This window comes from Meleagris gallopavo, chromosome 3 (assembly GCF_000146605.3).
Source record: "Meleagris gallopavo isolate NT-WF06-2002-E0010 breed Aviagen turkey brand Nicholas breeding stock chromosome 3, Turkey_5.1, whole genome shotgun sequence".
In the NCBI taxonomy this organism is placed as follows: Eukaryota; Metazoa; Chordata; class Aves; order Galliformes; family Phasianidae; genus Meleagris; species Meleagris gallopavo.
Window position 1 is genome coordinate 43,798,510 of NC_015013.2, and position 21,114 is coordinate 43,819,623.

Sequence of the window (21,114 nt, forward strand, 5' to 3'; positions counted from 1 at the left end):
AAATTTCTTTCTACTTCCACCAAAACATGTAATAAAAACTGTGCCACCAGGATCTCTTTTCTTAGCTACAGAAGTATCTATGACTGAACAATGCTAAAGATCGTCATCAGATCTAAAAAATTAGTTGGAATTTATTTATGTTTCTCAGATCCCTACCTGCTTCCTTTTTTGTCTCCAAGGTCTATGCTTTAAAGATTAAGTTTGTTATTGAGCAGGCTACTTCCAAGAGCCAGAAGTAGATCTTTTGCACAGGGGCATGAGCTCTTGGATCCTTGGAAGTCATGCAAGTTGTAGTCCAGCAGATTTAATCAAATAAAAGAAATGAAGGGTAGATATGATGATTGGTGAGACAGGAAGATTAAATAGTAGGAGAAAGGAGGAACATATTAAAGTATAAAGAATGAGGAAGGGGACAAGAAAATACAAAGTGTGTTATCATTCAAATTAAAAATAGTGAAGTCTGTTCACTACAGCAAAGTTTTTTTCCTTCCAAGTCATTATCTCAGCTGAACTTTCAAATTCACCAATTCACCCACTTCTGCTATTTAAAACATGTGATTTCTTTGGCTGTGGGGAGTGGGCCCATAAACACAGTTACCTGTGGTTTAACTTTTTTTTCCTAACATTTTTCACTTAGCACTCTAGGTATACAACTGGTTTAATCTTCTAAGAAACTCTGTTGTTACTTTTCTATGTAGACTTACGATCATTCCTGTTCCTAACAATAGACTTTTATGTTTCATAAGAATGTAATATTTATATAATTTATTTTTCCTTGGACCTTTTCCATTAGGTCCGACAAGCTGCTTTTCAGTCTTTGGGGCCTTTCATATCAACTTTTGCTAATCCATCCAGTAGTGGTCAGTATTTTAAAGAAGAAGATGATAAAAACTCAGAGGACCATGCTTCTACACAGGAAAACAGGTAAAGAATTTCCTCCTTGGTTTTCTCCTATGTGAGCTACAAGTTAAAAAAAAAGATAGCTTTCCTGTATAAACTGAGTGTTTATCTTGGAAAAATCTGTAACTTCCTGTCTTAATCCACTACCAGAATTTTCAGTTATTTATTAAAAACACTGAACTATTCAATAGTTTAAAATATCTTCAGGTACCTTAGCATATACCTTCTGTGACAAAGTAGCTTGGTAGATGAGGATACTGTTTATCATAGAATCATATCATAGAATGGCTTGGGTTGGAAGGGACTTTTAAGATCATCTATTTCCAACCTCCCTGCTATAGGCAGGGACCCTCCCTCTAGACCAGGTTGCTCAAAGCCCCATCTAGCTTGGCCTTGAATGCTTCCAGGGAGGGGGCATCTACAGTCCTGCTGGGCATTCTCGTAGATTCTCGTAGAGAAGCTGTTGTTGATCATAGAATCATAGAATTGCTCAGGTTGGAAAAGACCTTAAAGATCATTGAGTCCAACTACGACCTAACCATACTACCCTGACTCTAACAACCCAACTTGATATATGAGGCTGCACGAGCAAGTGGTGAGGTGGATTGAAAACTGTCTGAACAGTTAGCCCAGGGGGTGGTGATCACTGATAGAAAGTCTTCGCTGGTGGTGAGTAACTTGTGTACCACAGGGATCAGTACTGGGACCAGTTCTACGAAACACCTTCATTAATGATCTGGATGAGGGGCAGAGTGCAAGTTTGCAAATGACACAGATCTGATAGGAGTGACATGAGGGAGCTGTGCTGCCACATCCAGAGGGACCTTGAAAGGCTTTGGAGAAATAGTCTCCCAGGAGCCTCACGAAGCTCAGCAAGGGGAAATGCAAAGTCCTGCAGCTGCAGGGGGAAGAAGCCGAGGCACCAGTGTGCGCTGAAAGCTGATGGGCTGGAAAGCAGCTTTGCAGAAAGGACCCTGGGATTCAACTTGGTGTCCACCAGGACCACTTGTAGCAAAGGTTAATGCCTGGGCTGCATTAGGAGTATTGCCAGCAGATCAGGGAAGGGTCACCATGCACTGTTGAGGCCATACCCAGAGAACTATGTTCAGTTCAGGGCAAACCAATGTAAGAGAGAGATTGAGCAATGAGAGAAAGTACAGAAGAGGGACAAGGGGTAATAGACTGTAATGTCTTTCCTGTAAGAAAAGGCTGAGAGCTGAAACTGTTTAGCCTAGAGATGAGAAGGCTCAGGAGGGTATGTTATTAATGTGGATATATAGCTGAAGGGAAGCTATAAAAATGCTGAAACCAGACCTGGTGCCTAGCACCAAGACACTAAGCAGTGGGCACAAGCTGGAGTGTAGGAGGCTTCCTTTGAACATTAAGAAGCTCTGGGCACAAGGCCCTGGGTGGCCATGCTTAAGGAGGGCTTTGAACCATGTGACCTCCAAGAGTCCCTTCTCTTTTCAACCAATCTTTGATTCTGTGATTTATTTTGCTTTGTTGTAAGTAAGTCTACTTTGACAAATAGTATTTGTATGTATTTTCAAAAGCATATGTTTGTGACAAGTTTATTTTGTTTTTTAAATGGTTCATTTGCTTTGTCGCTCAACAGTGAACAAATCAGAACTACAGAAGACATCACAACAGAGGATGAGCACAACAGATCAGAAGACCTGTCTTCACATGTCGACAATGACAGTTTTGCAGCAAAACTTGAAAATGCCACGGGAGATCAAAATGCAGTGTCAAATAACTCCCAGAGGGAAAGTGAATTCCAGACTGAGTCATCCTTTCATTGCACTTTGTCTTCAGATTCTTGTGGGGGAATGGCTGATGAGAACGAGCGAAGTTCTCATTGCTGTACAGCAGGACTACGGGTGACTGGGCACAGTTCACAGGAAACCTCTCTTTCAGAGCAGGAATTGTACAACTCTTTCCATTTCTGGAGGACTCCACTTCCTGAAATAGATATTGATTTGGAGCTTCAGCAGACTTCTGAGATAATCCTCAATAGAGAAATTCAGGAACTCACAATGCCGGTATCTCCAAACATTCCTATGGCAACAAGGAAAGAGTTGGAGGAAATGATAGAAAATTTGGAACCCCATATAGATGATCCAGATGTTAAAGGTATGGTAAAAGTACTGAAGCATTTTTAGTGTCTGGAGATGTGCTAATGTTGCTTTAGCAGTTTGGGCTTTAACCTTATCTTTAGAAGTCAGAGGTACTACTTTCCCCTCATCTTCAAATAAATTGCATCTACTAGGATTTAATTGGGAAAAGTGATGATATAAACTAAAAGGGAACTTGCATGTGTGTAAAGATGTTTAAAGGCAGTATGATTCCTTCCACAAACTGAATTCACATAGCAGTATAAAATTCTGACTGCTCAGCTTGACGTTGTAATCAAATAGACAGATCCACAGTATAAGCTATCAATCAGGATATTAATTTTTAATTAGCAGAAATGTGAAAGAAAACAGATAAAATATTTTTTTTAATTACCAATAAAATGATAAATGTGGTTTTCATTTTGTGAGCTATCCAATCTACTTTTAAATAGTTAATCTTATTGATTTTCCTATGAAATCTTGATTGCAGCAGTCTCACATTGTTTACTTAAATTTGCAAAGCTTTAGTGTCAAGCTGAGAACTAACCTGAAGTGAATTGTTGAAATGAGCATGTGTTTTCTGATTTAAAAAAAAAACTCTTGAAGGTTGGAAAAGGGTTTCACAAGTATAGCCATCTGGGTGAACAGCACTTCAGAGACACCTCGTCAGCTGAAACTGTTTGACTGTTTCACACATACGTACCAGAGATGGGTTTCCTTGGTACATATATGCTGAATAAATCCTAAGGCACATCAGTCTTGAGGGTTACAGCCAGAAAATCTTGAGCTACCACTATGAAAGAACCATGTTCCTCTGAAGTTGAAGCATCCCTAGATGAAAGTATGCGTCTATACAAAAAAGAAAAAGTAGGAAGGAAAAAAGTGGTAGTTAAGAAACATATCTTAGACAGTTTGCATGAAGATTTATGTAACCTATCTGCTTGCACATCTAGGATTACCTTGTTACAAGTTCGTTTATTTCATGTGTGTTCATGTTTTGTCCCAGAGTGGTTTCTTGTAGCTCTTTTGACTAGATGTCGAGAGGTTTTCTGTGCAGATGTAGACTAAGAACTTGGGCATTTCAGAAGAAAACTCTTACTAAATTGTCAACACCATGAGCTGCCAGTGTGTGCAAGTTTGGAAAAGTTTGAACTGGGGTTACAGTATGTTTCTGACTAGTTGTTTTTGTTGTTGTCAGTGGCTTTTTATTGTAACTTGTTTGTTTGTTTTTGATCTTAGTTCATAGAAGCATAGAACTGTTTGAGTTGGAAGGGATCTTTAAAAGTCATCTAGTCCAACTCCCCTGCAATGAGCAGGGACACGTACAGCTAGGTCACAGCCTCTCCAGCCTGACATTGAGAGTCTCCAGGGATGGGGCATCCACCACCTCTCTGGGCAACCTGTTCCAGTGTCTCACCACCACTGTAAAAAAAAAAAAAAAACAAAAAACAAACCAAAACAAAAACTTCTTCCTTATAGCCAGTCTAAATGTCCCCTCTTTTAGTTTGAAATCGTTTCTCCTTGTCCTATCACAGCAGACCCTTCTAAAGAGCCTGTCCCACTATCGGGTCTGTCTGGAGCATTCTCCAGGCTGAACAGCCCCAGCTCTCTCAGCCTGTCCTCATAGGAGGGGTCCTGGCCTCATTTTTCTGGCCCTCCTCTGGATGCACTCTAACAGGTCCGTGTATCTCCTGTACTGAGGACACCATATCTGGATGCAATACTCCAGGTGAGGCCTCGCTTTTTTTCTTTCATTCCCCAGCTTGTGCTGTGGTTGCAATGACCCAGTTACAAGATTTTGCAATTGGAATAACTCAGTGACTTAATCAGGTCTGTGTACTGAAGCTCCATTGAACACAACTTTATATACTCAATGTAGACTACTTATTTCACTTCTTTCTGTTTCGTGTTCTCTCACAGTTCGAACTAAACACTTCAAAATCCAAAACCTTACAGCACACCTGTTTTGATTTGGTGGTATTGTTATTTTCTTTTTACACTAGGTGCATTGAGATGTAAAGAAATTGAGACCAAAACTGATAGAATGAATTCTGAAACATTATAGTATACATGGAAGTGGAAGAGGAAGTTTTTCATTGAGAGGGTGGCGACACACTGGAACAGGTTGCCCAAGGAGGCTGTGGATGCCCCATCCCTGGAGGCATTCAAGGCCAGGCTGGATGTGGCTCTGGGCAGCCTGGTCTGGTGGTTGGCGACCCTGCACACAGCAGGGGGGTTGAAACCAGATGGTCATTGTGGTCCTTTTCAAGCCAGGCCATTCTGTGATTCTATGAAGTGATGGGTACCCAGACTTACTCTGTTAGTAGCTGAGTTTATTCTTGTCTTTTTAAATCTCTCTTTCCTTTCTTGTACTTAGTTTTCTTATTTTGTTGTCACTCAAGTCCACCAAATTCCTGCCACTCAGGAATCCAAAGGGATTCTTGCTTCTGTGCAGCTTTCCTGCCTTTATTGCTGCATTTTCCACCAAGGGCAGAAGGTGCAGTGTTCCCTTCAGTGTGTGAATGGAGACTGCCTCACTGCAGAGTTCCCCTTCATACATATCTGATTTTTGTAGCAAATTGGGCAAATGCCAGAGAGTTCATATAAAGAAATGAGGATGAGTTAACAAAAGTGTGGTGTAGGAATAAGACTGTAGTATATGATGCTGTGTGTGTGTCAGTAACGTTAAATATCCAGACAACCTTAATTCTGTCTCTTCGTTGCTTGTCAGTGCTTGACTGAAACTTCAGCATCCTTCTTTTAATGTGTCGGGTTTGGGAGAGTACTTTATAAATATAAAGAATTTCTGTTGAGGGGAACCATATTGACCTGCCTCATTGTCAGGGTTTTTGAAAGTTTTTAAAAATCCCATTGATGTTTTTATTTCTAGAGTAACTAGTGATGCTAATAAGGGGGTGTCCGTTACGGAACAGCCAGCAGAGGTCAGTGATTCCTGTTTGCTGGTTGGTGTCAGCACCAGCCCCTGACAGCTGAACAGGTGTGGAAGTTTGGTCTGAAGTTGCACCTCTCTGTCATCAGAGCAGACTCCATTTCAGATTTCAAATCCTTGCTCAGAGCCCTGGAAACTGATGAGGCCTCTAGCAAACACAATTTTTAACAGTGGCCGACAGCCACCACTGACCATATATATATATATATATATTTTTTTTTAATTATATATATATATTTTTTCCCATAACCTCATGGTGAACTGCTTTAACTGAATCTCACTCCCCCAAATCCTTACCTGAGGCTTTCTTTCCAGAACTAATTGTTGCCAGAGTATTACATCTGAGCAATAGGTAGTTGAACAGTCAGTAATTGAGATAAGACAGCCTGTTTTCTCGCAGACAAACTCCGGCTTGGATAGTTCTGCTATCTGATACGCAGTGCAAGGCAATGGTATGTAATTCCTGTTAATGTGACCTCTCCAGTCTGCTGGCCAGACATCCTGAGGTCTCACAGGCTGGGAGATGGAAACCTGCACGTTCCTCTAGAGCATGGCAGCTCTTTTTTTAAAATCATTGTGAGGTCTTTATTTGGGTCACTTTTTTTCTAGTTCTTTGAGTCTGCTGTCTTCAGTGACTTCAGAAGCTGCTTTTCTTTCCCCGTGTACTTTATATCTTTCTTTCTTTTTCTAGGGACATTATGTTGAGCTCTACTAATCCCCTTGTGCTCTGCACAGGGAGTGTTCAATTGTGTAATATCAGGTTTTCTAATTGTTATTTGTGGGTGATGGAGAGCTTGACTTGCACGTTACTGGGGCTAGCTGTGGTTTATGCCAGCTACAGTGTGCTTTTCCAAATGGAGACCTAATATGGAAAGAACAGCCCATATGTGTTACATCAGTAGACTTCACTCCGATACAAAAAAACCTATGCTTATAGGTTAGGCTACCAGCTATGCTGACAGTTAAGTACATTGTTGATGGAACAGAAGGTAAGGAGAAGAGAAGAAATTCCTCTTTGTTTTAATGTTTCATTTACTATAGCAGTCTTCAACTCTCAGTCCCTGTTGCTGGGATGTTACAGGCTATGTTTCCTTAGTTACTTGTATTGTTGTATCTGCTAGAGCAGCCTGTAACTTTTGCTTGCCAGCAAGAAATGAATGTGAGGAAAACAGATCCTTTAGAAAAAAGAAGGGAGTGTGCCACTGAGAAATATCCAGGCCTTTTAGCAAAACATCAGGAGAAACAGAAAACAGCAATACAGCATGTAGGAGGGGGTGGAAAGTTCTGAGAAATTAATAAGGCCAGGTAAAAAGTGGTTTTGAATGTAAGAGTTGTGCTAATTATTTTAGGGTGTGGGTACGGTACGCAAGATTAAACAGTTCCCTTCTGAAAAATACTTCCTGCTTGAAGCAAAAGTCAGAGGAAGAAAGAGTTGATTGGTGGGTGGTTTAAGATCCTGTAAGCACTGACTTTGTCTGAACAGTGCTGTATGTGGGCCTGTGTTTTGCAGAAAGCTGGTCTTTGAACTCAAATTTTTCCTGAAGGTAGTTGTGAAAGTCGGTTAGCCAGCACATTCCCCTCCACTCTCCCCTCTACGGCCTTACTTCCCATGAGCTCTGAAGCCTTACTGAGTGGTGGGTGATGGCATCATTAGAGAACACGCCCCAGCAGTGAAAGCCACTCCTCAGGACACAATTTGTGTTTCAGGATCTTCAAGCAGCCACCTAGAGCTGTGCATATGTGCAGACATACACATGCACTCTTTCTCTTCCTGCTGTACTGAGCACTCCACCCTTCTCCAGTCCTCCATAGTGGCTGGATTTAGTTTTTCTTCTTAGCTAAGACCTTAAGATGTTTATTGTATTTAGATAATTCACCTTCCAATGAAAAAGGACATCTACAGCAGATCAGGTTGCCCAGAGGCCCATCCAGCCTGTCCCTGTGCCTCTCCAGGGATGAGGTATCCACCGCCTCTCTGGGCAACCTGTTCTGGTGCTTCATTAACCTTGTTGCAAAAACCTCATTCCTTCTATCCGATCTAAACCTCACAACCTCCCTTGTTTCAGTTTGAAACCGTTTCCTCTTGTCCTGTCACAACAGACAAGATAAGGCCCTTGGCAACAGGAGCCATGGAGAAGCACTTGGAGAAACAGGAAGGCACTTGGTGATCAGTGAAGTCTGTGGGAGTTTGGCATTTGAAGTGATCTTTGAAATGATCACCCATTTTGCATATTTTTAATGAGTGGGTTGGTTTGTTTGTTTTATTTTGGAGAAATTTACCAACCTCCTTGATCTTGTTAATCTTCAGGGGCTCTGAAGTGCTGAGATTTATCGTCATTGAAATGACATTGAACAGTAAAGTCATAGCAAGCTTTTGTTAATCTTAGGAATTGTACTGTCAAATTCCTAACACTGTACTGTAATCATGGATGTAAAATGCTATGTTAGAAAATAGTTTTGTTCTTTTGGTGGCATTATTAGTGGTTTTGTTTTTAAGTTTCTGTTGTATGATGGGTTTTTCCTGTTGAGGTGAATTTGAGTAGTTTTTACAGTAAGAAAATCTTGCAGTTATCATAAAATTTTACACAGGTACAGAGTATATTGAAAAGAATTGCCTTCTACTTATCAGACCTCATTCACAAACCAGGGAATGTCTGTGGGTTTTACAGTTTTTTGCTAGCTCAGATTGCATTGAGTTACAATTTTGTTTCTTGTAATGGATATACAGCATAGAAGAGATAAGTCCTGTCTATACCAACGAGTCCAGTTTTCTTTGTCTAATTCTTGTTTGTAGCTATCCAACATTCAGATTCTGTAACTTGGTAGGTCAAACTGAGATTGAATACAAATGTATGGTTTGTTGTTTGATTTCAAAATGGCCATAGTGTTTAAATAACCTTGGAAAAACCATTTCTCTATGAGAAGCACGGCTTCTGGATAGCTGGGTACATTTAATGGGCCAGGAGGTGGAGGAGAGAAGGCAGGCTACATTGGTCAGCACTGAATGCTGGGCTGCTTTCAGGTAATCATGATACCAGTCTGCTTAGATCAAGCTGCACCCAGCCAACATTGCTCAACAAGAGGGTTGAGTTTTTTTAACTGGCAGATTCCCTTCCACTCTTCCCTCTTAGACCGTATTTCCCATGAACTCTGAGCATTACTGTGTGGTTCTTCAGCTGTTCAATTAAACCAACATCTGACAGTTAACTGTGGCCATGCTAGGTTTATTGCAGATCAGTCTCTCATCCCTTTCTCTTTCATATGCTGCAGCACAAGTGGAGGTGTTATCTGCTGCACTCAGAGCATCCAGTTTGAATCCTCGGGAAGAGACAGTGGCCAGCATTGGCAAGGGAACAGACTCTCAGACTGAACTAACCAGCAGTGACCAACAAAATTTTAAGCCTATACTGAGTGATATTGTGCCTTTAATTGGTGACACTGTTGAGGTAAGAAGTTTTGTGTTTTTTTTTTTCTTCCTGATACTGATTTCCATGACTCTAGTAATAGAGCTGTATTTTGGTTTTGTGCAGTAATTGCAGTTAAATGCTTCCTACTTTGGCTAGGATGATGCTTGGTTTTGTTGGCTGGTATTGAAATCCAAGCTACTAAAATAAAATGAGTTTGTTGGGATATTTTTAGTTTTGCTGGTTGTTTTATTTAAGCTGTTGGACTGTGAAGCCCAAAAGCATTCAGGGAGTGGAGGAATGTGGCATTTATTTGGATATTGCTGCTTGTACTTATACACAATCATAATGGAACATTACAAGTGTGTTTTGGTTTCTTAGAAGAACAAAAATCAACTTGCCACCAACTCCTGATGTTGTGCTTTATTTGTAGCATCTGTTGTAGTCACTTTTTTTGGTGCTAACTTATAAAATGATAGAGCAAATGAATCTTCTGTCCTTCTAATTTTGGGGGATAATGAGAGTTGTGTTACCTGGGGGTAAGTTTTATTTCTTTATGAAATATGGTGCTGACAGAAAGCTCATTGCATTTTTTATACACGTTGTTTATATGTGTTTCAATTTTACTCTCTAAAAGGATGCTCTTAATCTGTCAGTTCCTTGTTTGTTACTGGCACCAAATCAAGGACCAGTGCAAGGATATCAAAGAGATGACCTAGAATTTGGGAATCAAGCTGTGATGTGTTAAGCAAGGGGTCTGTTGCTTCTAGCAGCGAAGAGAGCTCTGATTTTTTTGCAGGTAGTTGGTTTTTATTATTTTGATTTTTGTAGCTAAAAGTCAATATGGGAATAGAAGCTTTAGAAAAGCTACTGTAATGTGCATTTGAAAGCAGCTGTCACAGTTTTTCACACAAAGCAAAATCAAAGTTTGCTTATCCTTCTGCAGCTGGGTGGGTTTCTGAAGGGGTTAATGCTATGTGTTAAAGGGTGTTGGTTTTTTTTTTATTTAAAAATAGGCAAAAAGACGTGATAAGGGAGAACAGATGAGTCTTTGGTACATAGGTACAGCCTGTTTGTTGAGTGTGAGATGCCTGTTCTGTTTTTCCTCAGGAATGACCATTCTGCTTTCCTTTAGGTTGTATACCCTCTATAAGGCTCAATAAACAAATGTAAGCTTCAAGAAATCCTTCATCTCATTTTCACAGTGGGAATTCCCTCTTTTTGGTTGGAGGGAGGAGGAGGAAAAGAAACAGAAAGGAAATTGAAATAAAATTTGTCCATCTTCGCCTGGCACAACAGAGAAGTGGGGGTGGTGCCAGGAGGAGATGGGACTCAAATCTGACCACCTAGGCTGGTCCCTGCTCTGTTAGATGGCACCAGCAGTGCTCATCCCAGTGCCGTGGACTTTGTGTGCAACCCATTGTACAGGACAGGGCTCTTGGAGCACAACCACAGAGCTCTTGTTGCTCTGTAGGGAAAGTAGATCTCATGTAAGAGGCTTTTGTGGAGAAATTTACGGTTCTTTGCTTGAAAATTTTCATTGTCCAACTGATCTGAAGAGTTCACAAAGTAGGATGCTCTTGGAGCTTATGTTGACCCCGAGAGCTCACCCTGCAGTGTTTGCACATAGATACTTTGGAACATATCTGGCAAAAAGATTGGATCTCCTTTCCAATTATTCATTACGTGCTTCTTGATATTCACATGCTGACGATGCAAAGTCTGTTGTATTTGGAGAACTCCAGTGGTGTGACCCACATGTTACTTACATTTTCCGTAATGCGGTCTCAAAAGTATTCCGCTCCTGTGATTTTCATTCCATAAGAACCAAAATGGAGCAAACTAAGAGAAGCTTTTGTTTAAAATTTAAAGCAGAAATGTTCATCTAATACGCCTTTTGATTTCAGGCCGTAGCAAAATTGTATTTGATATTAAGACGTGTATTCCTTTAATCTCAGAAAAAGGCCCGGAGGTGAGGGCAGCACTTCCTGGTGTCGATGTTTTTGTTCAATCCGTGCATGTGTTTTGTGCAACTTCTTTCTTTTTCTGTTTTTATTTTTAAATAGAATATGGATTCCACGCTTCACTATATTCATAACGATTCAGATTTGAGCACCAATAGTAGTTTCAGTCCCGAAGAAGAAAGAAAATCCAAAGTACAGGTAAACGAGAGTTACTTCTGCTCTTCTTACCTATGTCAGAAAGACAGGGAGCTGTTGGAGAGGGTCCAGAGGAGAGCCACAAAGATGATCAGGGGACTGGAGCACCTCCCCTACGAAGACAGCTCTGAGGGAGCTGGGCTTGTTCAGCCTGGAGAAAAGAGGCTGTGGGGTGACCTCACTGCAGCCTTACAGTGCCTAAAGGGAGCCTACAAACAGGAAGGGAGTCAACTCTTTGAAAGGGTTGATAACAGCAGAACAAGGGGAAATGGTTTTAAGTTGAGGGAGGGGAGATTTAGGTTGGATGTCAGGGGGAAGTTCTTTACAGAGAGAGTGGTGAGGTGCTGGAACAGGCTGCCCAGAGAGGCTGTGGATGCCCCGTCCCTGGAGGTGTTCAAGGCCAGGTTGGATGGGGCCCTGGGCAGCCTGGTCTAGTATTAAATGGGGAGGTTGGTGGCCCTGCATGTGGCAGGGGGTTGGAGATTCATGATCCTTGAGGTCCCTTCCAACCCTGGGCATTCTGTGATTCAGTCAGATAAATGGCAATTTTGTCTAAATATAGAGTTCTCTTTCATGCTGTCAGTTTCATGCACACTGTTTCATTCACCATTTATGATGTAAAAAAATTTCTTTGAAATATGACAAGCCTCTAAAACAACTAATTTTAAAATATTCAGTGTTTCCAGAGATAATGGCTTAACTTGGCATTTGCTTCTATTTTAATTACGTATAAGAGATGGCAGTGATGTGAGAACAACTTTCATAGATTTTCAGGTTCAAGTTGAATTTTCTATGGAAATTAGTCTGTAATGGAAGTAAGGTTATTGAGGAAACAGGATTTTTTAAACGTTTTGAGTGGAACCACCCTCACCCCATGACAGCTTTTAAAAGAAAAAGTGTAAAAGCGTTTCATTAAATTCGAGCTGTTTCTGTCATTTCTTTCCTAAAGAAGAAGAATTTGTATTGTTTCTTAGTTCAGTATAATGCGTGCATCCCTGCAGAACCACGATCGTTTGAGTGGAACCCTTTTATGGCTTCTTTGAGCTGAGCTGTTCAACAGCTGTTGATATGCTAGGGAGATATTCTGGTACGCCCCATTGGGCAAAATGGGTGCCTGAGATGAAGTGGTAACAGCTGCAGCAAAGTGTTGAAGTCAGCACAAAGAGGTGTTTGCAAAAGTTTAATTTCTCAATGGGAGGAGAAAAATTGGTCTTCACCAGAGATCTTTTGGTCTCTGGAAAAGCCTTCTCCTTTGTGATGACTACTTAGGGAGGCAATACTGAGTCTACGCTCTGCCTCCACTTCTCTCCAACCACAGCATGTTAGCTTGGCTCTCTGCTCTCCCTTCCCCAGAAGACAAGATGTTGAGAGGAACAGGAAAACAATTTTTGAAGCAAGTCTTGTAATTTGCTCCTTTGCTCATTTTATGGATGAGTTGAGTTAAAACAAGCAATTTGCCCAGCCTGTGAGGCTGAATGTTTGTGAGAAAGGTAGTCTGTTCAATCTCCTGCTTTGCTTAAGTAGACAGTGATCCACCTGCTGCTCGTCTGCTGTAGCGGTCGGTGTTTTCTGATGGCCCCCACACGTGTTGTCATTTCTTTGGAACTTTTTGGTGAAACTGTATGAAATATAAAACTTTTGCATCCTTATTGCAAGATTTCATTAAATAATTATCTATAGGCATGGAAAAGATGATGTTCTCACAGTGTTCCTTGGAATTTTTATAAACTTTACGAAGACCTATTGAAAATAAATACCCTTTTCTTGCTGTAGGACGTTGTACCTCAAGCCTTGCTAGATCAGTATTTATCAATGACTGATCCATCTCGCGCACAAACTGTTGATACTGAGATTGCCAAACACTGTGCCTACAGCCTACCAGGTGTGGCACTTACACTAGGCAGACAGAACTGGCACTGCTTGAAGGATACCTATGAGACATTGGCATCTGACATGCAGGTAAGCTCCGAATAAAGAATAACGTGAATAAGGATCGTTTCTCTTGTTTACTGGTTGTTGGGTTGCTCTGCTCTTTAAGTGGAGCTCTCTGTTACTGATGGTAGCTATTCAAGTAACGAGTTAAAGTATAACTGTTGTGTCAGGTGAAGCCGGGAGTGTGTGGTTCTCAAGCAGTAAGAAAATGGGGCTGTTGGACACAGTGTATTTGTGGAGATGGATCTTCAGTAGGAATGTGAGGAAAGGTCTCTGATCTCTGAGATCTCGTGGCAATACTTGGAATTCTCATCGGTCAGAGAATTTGGGTTGTGCTGCTGTGTGCAAGCAGCCTCACGTCCCTGCAGGCATGTCTGGAGCTCAGTGAGTCAGCCTCACACCGTGATCTGGAGGCCTTTTGGTGCTGCACTCAGTCTTAAGGGGATAACATCGCTATCGCAGTGCAGCATTGCTGTTTTAAAAACAAACCCTGGAAATAGCAGCGTTTTCCTTGTTGCTAGGTGGTGGGGAGGTGGTTCTGTGCATTTTACTGTTGGTTTGCAGTTGTTTCCCAGTCCTTCCTTTCTTCCTTTTTTGGAGATGCTTGCTTTTTTTGAGCATTCTCAGACTACTTCACCTCTCTTGAACTTGCTGCTTGCTATGTCAGCACTGCAGTTTTTAGTGATAAATAGTGAGTAATTTTATACACGGCCATTGCTCATATTTTCCAAATGGTTGTGTAGCCTTTAAAAACAAGTGGCTAATAAATTTAGAACGTGCATAAAAATACATTACCCTGTCTTCAACACTGTTCAGAGTTTCATTGCCATTCTAATCCAAATTAAGACTGTATCACCAAAGTAGGGTGAAAAAAACCCAGTACCTATACTTACTGGAAGATGCTGAAGAAGAGATGCTATTTAGCTTTTAAAAGCACGTGGTGTGAATAGTTACTCAATTTAGGTTAAGTAAAAGCTCCACTGATTCTTGGACTTCTAGGTGCTCTCTGTGGGTGAATCTTTACTTATTAGGAAGCTATAAGGGGTTGAAACTTTATGATCCTTGGGGGTCCCTTCCAATCCAAGCCACTCCGTGGTTTTGAAAGATCCCAGCTGAAGTATTGTGGGATGTCTTTCATGTTCTGTTTCATAAGTTCTGAGTGAAGGAACAGTTGTATGGGACTGATTTAAGCAAAAGGATTTGCAACTGAGCTCCTGAATATTCAGGTGGAAGAAATGACACCTCATCATTTGTCTGGGATTTTTAAGTGTTGTAGTTCTCTGGAGAGCCAGCCAACATATTGACCACCAGATTAAAATAGAGCACTTCATCTGATCCATCAATAAGATTTATTCTTTTGTTTATCAACTTATTTCAGTGGAAAGTTCGGCGGACGCTAGCATTTTCTATACATGAACTCGCTGTAATCCTTGGAGACCAACTTACAGCTGGGGATTTAGTTCCTGTCTTCAATGGCTTCTTAAAAGACCTGGATGAAGTCAGGATAGGTGTGCTTAAACACTTGCATGACTTTCTAAAGGTATGTCTGTGTTCATTTTTGGCCCAGTGAGATCACACATTTTTGCTTTATTTCTTTGTGTGCACTTACTTAACATAGCAGCAGTATAATTCTTTATGGGGGTATGGAAAGAATATTGCATTTCATCATGCCCCCTGGGACTTTATTGACGTAAGCATAATAGAGTTTAACCCAACAAAGCATCGTTATTGCTAAAGATGAATTTTAAAAAATCAAAATAAGTGTTTAATCAATTGTACTTCAAAGCTCTTGTTCCGTCTCTGGATGTTTGTAACTTATATTTCTTCATATAAATTTGTATGTATTTTTACAGCTGCTTCATCTGGACAAAAGAAGAGAATATCTTTATCAGCTCCAGGAATTCTTAGTGACTGATAACAGCAGGAACTGGCGTTTCCGTGCAGAGCTGGCTGAGTATGTGGTTTTCTGGGTGTTTGTTGAGGGCATCTAAAAATGTCAAAATCATAAAAGCCAATGTCTTAAAGTGTTATTCTTCATCTAATTACAAATAATGGATTGTCTTTATCTTCTTCGACTTGTCTCCCTTGCATAAAAATTCCCTGTAGTTGTATATCACTTACAGTAGTTTGAAGCTGAATGTCTTCTCATCACTGTGTTTAAAACACTGGTGTTTTGTTTTTTAAAAAAAGGGCCAGATTTGGTCATAGGAGAGTTCTGGTAATTCATGTTGCTGAGTCTGAGTAGGCAGAGCTCATGACCGTGAAACCAAGATGTAGAACAAGCAAGCAAGCAGCGGAGTACTAGACCATGTAAGATGACTTTGGCTTCTTCATGGAATTGGTAGCTGGGTTCCTTTGGGAGGCAGCTCCAAAAGGCCAAGTTGCTCAGGAAAGTAGGTATTTTTAAGAACAGCATCCTCCAAATGAAGGGAAGGTCTGTCTCGGTGCTCAGAAGAATAAGATTTACTGAGAGCTCTGCTTGGCTAAGAAGGAAACTCAGGACTGAGCTTGAACGCAGAATGATTATAGAAGAGGTGAAGACAGAGTGTCAAGGACACGGTGCACAGAAGGTGTTTGGAAACATTGCTCAGGCATGCAGGATTGTATTAGGAAAGCCAGAACTGAACTGGAGCTGAAATTTGTGTGCTGTCAAGGGCAACAAGAGTTTCTACTGCTACATGAGCAGTGAAAGAATAAACAAGGAAAATACAGAGCTGTTGCTGAAGAGGGCGGATGATTTTGTGACGAAAGCAGTCGGAGTATTGAGGGGACAGATTAACCTCTTACGGTCAGCACTCACTAGATCTCATCTGAAGTAATGTACATTTTTAGGGGGCTGCTAGTACAGGAAAGATGTTGATAAACTGGAACAAGTTTGACAGAGAAGACCTCAGGATGATTAGGGCTGCAGCACTTGCCATGTGAGAAGAGACTGTGGGACTGTGGCTTGTTCAGCCTGGATCTAATTTGAATTTGGGGACACTAAGAATAGTCTCAAACCCTAGGGGGAGATTATAGAGTAGACAAAGCTGGACTCTGCACAGTGGTACGTGATGGGAGGGTAAGAAACAGTAGATTTAAAGTGAAATGAGAGATTCAGACTGGAATTAAGGGAAAAAATTTCACTCCAAGGACGGTCAGGTAGGGGCACAGGCATCCAGAGAGGCTGTGCTGGCTCCATTCCTGGTGGTTCTCAAGATTTGAGCACACAGATCTATGTCACAGCTGACCCTGCTTGAGCAGGCATCTGGGCTAAAGTCCTCCTGAGGTTTTCTACGGATCAGTTATGTGTTGCTGCTGGTATGGCAGCATTCAGTTGGCTGCTTGTAGCATGATGTGACACCTCTTTTGGCTTTTTACCATTCATACTGGGATCTGCACCTGCTCAAGTCTTTATCAACTTGATGCACATTGGAGAAAACGGACAAGTTCTCTGTCTGCCCAGCATGCTTTGAAGCAGAGTTTGATTAAGAAGTCTACTTATTTTGATAGGTATCCTCAATCACTGAAGTCACTGGAGTTCCTCTGTAGCTCTGCAGGTTGTCTGTGCAGGGTGCTAGAATGCCTGTGCACACTGTGCTGTCATCCACAGTGATGCTGCGTGTATGTTGTGGCCGCTGTTTGGATCCCTGTCTTGGAAATGCAACTTCAGATCCCTTGCCTCTCCCTAGTCTTCCATTTGTTGAGCTCATTCAGCATTTTACTATTATGGTGAACAAATGACAATTTAAAATTTGCAAGTGACCCCTGGTGAAGCTGACTGCATTGAAGAATAGAAGGTTTTACTTTTGAGTAACTTTATTATGGCTATATTGTATTATGTGGCATAGAATGGCTTGGCTTGAAAAAGGACCACAATGATCATCTAATTTCAATCCCCCTGCTTTGTGCAGGGTCACCAACCACCAGAACAGGCTGCCCAGAGCCACATCCAGCCTGGCCTTGAATGCCTCTAGGGATGGGGCATCCACAACCTCCTTGGGAACCTCATCCATTGCGTCACCACTCTAGCAAGTGTAATCAGTGTAAGCAATCAATGCCTTTCTTACTATTCTAATACCCTTTTTCGTTTTTCTTCCATCTTGTAGGCAGCTGATCTTACTTCTAGATCTGTACAGTGCCAGAGACATCTATGACTACTTGCGACCTATTGCTTTCAGCCTCTGTGCAGACAAAGTGTCTTCTGTCCGCTGGATTTCTTACAAGCTGGTAAAGCAATCTAAGTCAATTCAGGTTATCAGACTCCTCAGAGTTGGTCAGAAATAATTTTTATATTTTTTTATCTCTGTATTCTTCTAGGTTAGTGAAATGGTAAAAAAGCTGTACATGGCCTCAACGTCAACGTTTGTGGTAGACCTCATGAATGAACTTGTTGAAAAGTTCTGTAGATGCCGCAAATGGTCTGGCCGGCAAACTTTTGTCTTTATCTGCCAGGTGAAACTTCTTTGTTCTTGTTTGTATTGTTTGTTTAAAGTTATCATTATTACTACTATTATTTTGGTAGGTAGAATTAAGGGGGAACAAGCAGCTGGAAATATTTAAGTATCTATTAGTGTTGGTTGTTTGAGATCCTGTTGCCAAGGGAATAGTTTTTATGGCTGCATCCTTCACTGCTGCTTCATGCAGGAGCTTGCATGTATCTTCAGCTTAGCTTAGGTGAGTTTGAATGTCAAACGAACACTGAATAAAAGAGTCCCTGAATTGGGACTCTTCCTTGCTTGGCACAAATTGGGATTTTTTTAATATGATGCAGCAGCCTGGCACTTTGGGATAATCATTGAGAAATGAAGTTCTTGGAGTTGCCTGTACTTCCTTAGCCAGCTAATGCAAGTTGGTTGAGAACAATGTATTCTCAGCAAAATATGCAGAAGGAAATCATAGAGTGGCCTGGGTTGAAAAGGACCACCATGATCATCGAGTTTCAACCCCCCTGCTATGTGCAGGGTTGCCAACCACCAGACCAGGCTGCCCAGAGCCACATCCAGCCTGGCCTTGAATGGACCAGGGATGGGGCATCCACAACCGCCTTGGGCAACTTGTTCCGGTCCATCACCACCCTCTGAGTGAAAAACTTCCTCCTAATATCTAAACCTCCCCTGTCTCATTTTAAAACCAATCCCCCATGTCCTATCACTATCCACCCATGTAAACAGTTGTTGTTCCCCTTCCTGTTTATACTCTCCCTTCAAATATTGGAAGGAAATGGTCAAATCTGGGGCTGTAGCAGAGCTACTGACTTCGAGTCAGTGTGACTGTTACTTAACAGGACAGTTCTTTGAAGCATTTGGAGGAATGTGAGATTCGAGCTTATTTAGAGACGTGTTGGGATAAGTGGATGTTAATTGTGATGAACCATTCTCACCTTAATATGGTACCTAGTTCCAACAAAGACATCATTCTTAAAAAATAAAGGGGAAAGTCTTTTGCTTTTTTCCCCCGATTTCAAATATTAGTGTTTAAAAATAAGAAATAAAAAAAAATTGAGACTTCATACAAAATAAAAGGGGCTTCCAGCTAAGCCTGAGTTTTCTCAGCCCTAGATTAGTTCATTGTGTGTGGCTTTGTGCTAGAAAATATTGTATCATATTATAAAACATAGTGACTACTGCACACTGTATTCATGCTAGGAAGGTTATAAGATCTGTCAGCTCTGATTATGTGTTGGGATTTGGTCTTCACTGTGCTGAAATCTAATGAAATTGCATCTGTCTTCTTGCCAGACTATCAGTGAAGATGACTGCCTACCCATGGACCAGTTTGCTGTGCATCTGTTGCCACACTTACTACACTTGGCATCTGACAGGGTTCCAAACGTTCGAGTCCTGCTTGCAAAAACGTTAAAGCAAACACTCTTAGAGAAAGGTTAGTGGTCAGAAATAGTTGCAGTGGGCTGACTGCATGTCTTTTTGTCCCTCCACTTTCCTATATCCAGGTGGGAAAGATGAAACAGCATGAGATGTGGGTCACAGTTGCCTTTCCAGTCTCCTTGGGGTGGGGTGTTGCCTTAATTGAGATAAACCTTAAACCTCGTTGTGTCATCAGAGCCACAGTTCTGTAATGCTGGAAAGTATGAAATCATGCTCGTGGTTTTTCCTGCCCCATTTTTTTCTGAATGAGTTAGGTTATAGGGGTAATCGGTACAGAAAGTATGCATGAACAACGTGCAAGTGTGATTGAAGGAAAAAATCCTTCAACACAAATCTAGCATCTGTTCTCTCACTGGGGTGGAAGAGATGGCTGCTATTTGTTTTTATGGTAGCAGTGAGAAGGAAGTTTCTCTGGTGTCTGTTCAGGGGAAGTAGGACATGCTGTGTTCAAATTGCAGACTGTGCTTAGGAAAGGATCCCCAGTGCATAGCATGTGCCAGAAGAGGCAGCAGTGCTCACATTCCTAAGTACTGTAGTGAAAAATAGCATTAGGGATTTTGTAAAACAGTAGAGTCTGCACTTGAACTACTTCATTTCTGGTCACTTTCTTCCTCCAAATACATACACTGGCTTGAGGACTGCCATTCTATCATAGAAGACTTTTGGGAAGATGGAAGTGGTGTGACTGAAATGCAAAATGTTTAAAACAGCACAAAAGATGCCCACTCAGTGAGAAGTAGGCTATCACTAGCTGTCGTGTGTGCTGGAGGCTCTGAGTAAACGTATGCAGTTTCTGTGGATCAGCTGATGTGCAGTGATTTGTTATCCTCTGCTAACTGTGCCAAGGCTGCCGTTCCTCTTGCTGTTACACTATTCTGTTGAGACTTTTCTTCTCAATATTTCTGTGTTCCCCTCCTGGATTGTACAACTCCATTCTGTATTGCCACTGTCCACAAGCCCGTTGTGCAGGCAGTCCGTTCCTCAAAGACGTGTGTGATAGGGGTGGGGGAGAAATTATGAAAGGTAGATATAAAAAAGTAAATTCAGAAGTTCTTTGCATCTCAGATCTAAATTGCCCTTCCTACAAGCAATCTATAATTATGTGGATTTGTGTAGTTTGTGAAAACTGTCAAATACTGGGGCTTCTTCCACTCATTAAATATTATCTTTATTCTGTTTGATAACTATTTGGCAAGTCTACCAGTGAGATGGAATGGCATGACTGTGGGTTTGTAATACCTTCCTTATGTCACAAATACAAGCATGCTCCTTCTAAGTCCAGTGTGTGTGCTGTCTGCCCCTTGTTGGCCATGGAATCTGTTCTTCTTTTATTGATGGGCCACAGAAATCTTGTACTTTTACCAGCGCTGTTAAGGAAACTCTGATTTGAAATACAAATGATATTTGTTTTGTAAATGATTGTATAGATCTGTTCTGAGCGGAGTTGCAGGCCTGCTCAGATCCTGCAGTTTGACCATATGTGTGCGCTGTTTGTCTCCTGGATTTTGAGCCCTGTGGACTGCATGTTGAGGCTTGCCTTGAGGTGTCTGCTGCCTTTCTCTCCTCTAAGACTTCTGCATTTTCTCTTACAGAGTATTTTCTAAATTCTGCCAACTCTCACCAAGAAGCTGTGGAGCAGACAATCATGGCGCTTCAAATGGACGATGACAGCGATGTCAAGTACTTTGCAAGCATACACCCTGCCAGTACCAAAATAGCGGATGATGCCATGAGCACTGCTTCATCAACGTATTAAAAATCTCCTGAATGTTGCTATAATTTAAAAAA

General features: G+C 41.3%; 1 protein-coding gene across 4 annotated transcripts in view; it reads left to right on the plus strand.

The window, feature by feature from the left end:
* The window catches only part of PPP4R1 (protein phosphatase 4 regulatory subunit 1), a 48,967-nt gene extending 27,853 nt beyond the window's left edge, over positions 1 to 21,114 (plus strand). For all 4 annotated transcript variants that reach the window (XM_019613944.2, XM_010708751.2, XM_019613945.2 and 1 more), the window contains 11 exons: positions 794 to 924; positions 2,516 to 3,033; positions 9,235 to 9,410; positions 11,435 to 11,530; positions 13,301 to 13,486; positions 14,838 to 14,999; positions 15,313 to 15,413; positions 17,548 to 17,668; positions 17,759 to 17,893; positions 19,180 to 19,321; positions 20,919 to 21,114. In XM_019613944.2, coding sequence (XP_019469489.1) covers positions 794 to 924; positions 2,516 to 3,033; positions 9,235 to 9,410; positions 11,435 to 11,530; positions 13,301 to 13,486; positions 14,838 to 14,999; positions 15,313 to 15,413; positions 17,548 to 17,668; positions 17,759 to 17,893; positions 19,180 to 19,321; positions 20,919 to 21,082 — 1,932 coding nt within the window. In that variant the 3' untranslated portion in view covers positions 21,083 to 21,114. The remainder of the gene's footprint in view (positions 1 to 793; positions 925 to 2,515; positions 3,034 to 9,234; positions 9,411 to 11,434; positions 11,531 to 13,300; positions 13,487 to 14,837; positions 15,000 to 15,312; positions 15,414 to 17,547; positions 17,669 to 17,758; positions 17,894 to 19,179; positions 19,322 to 20,918) is intronic.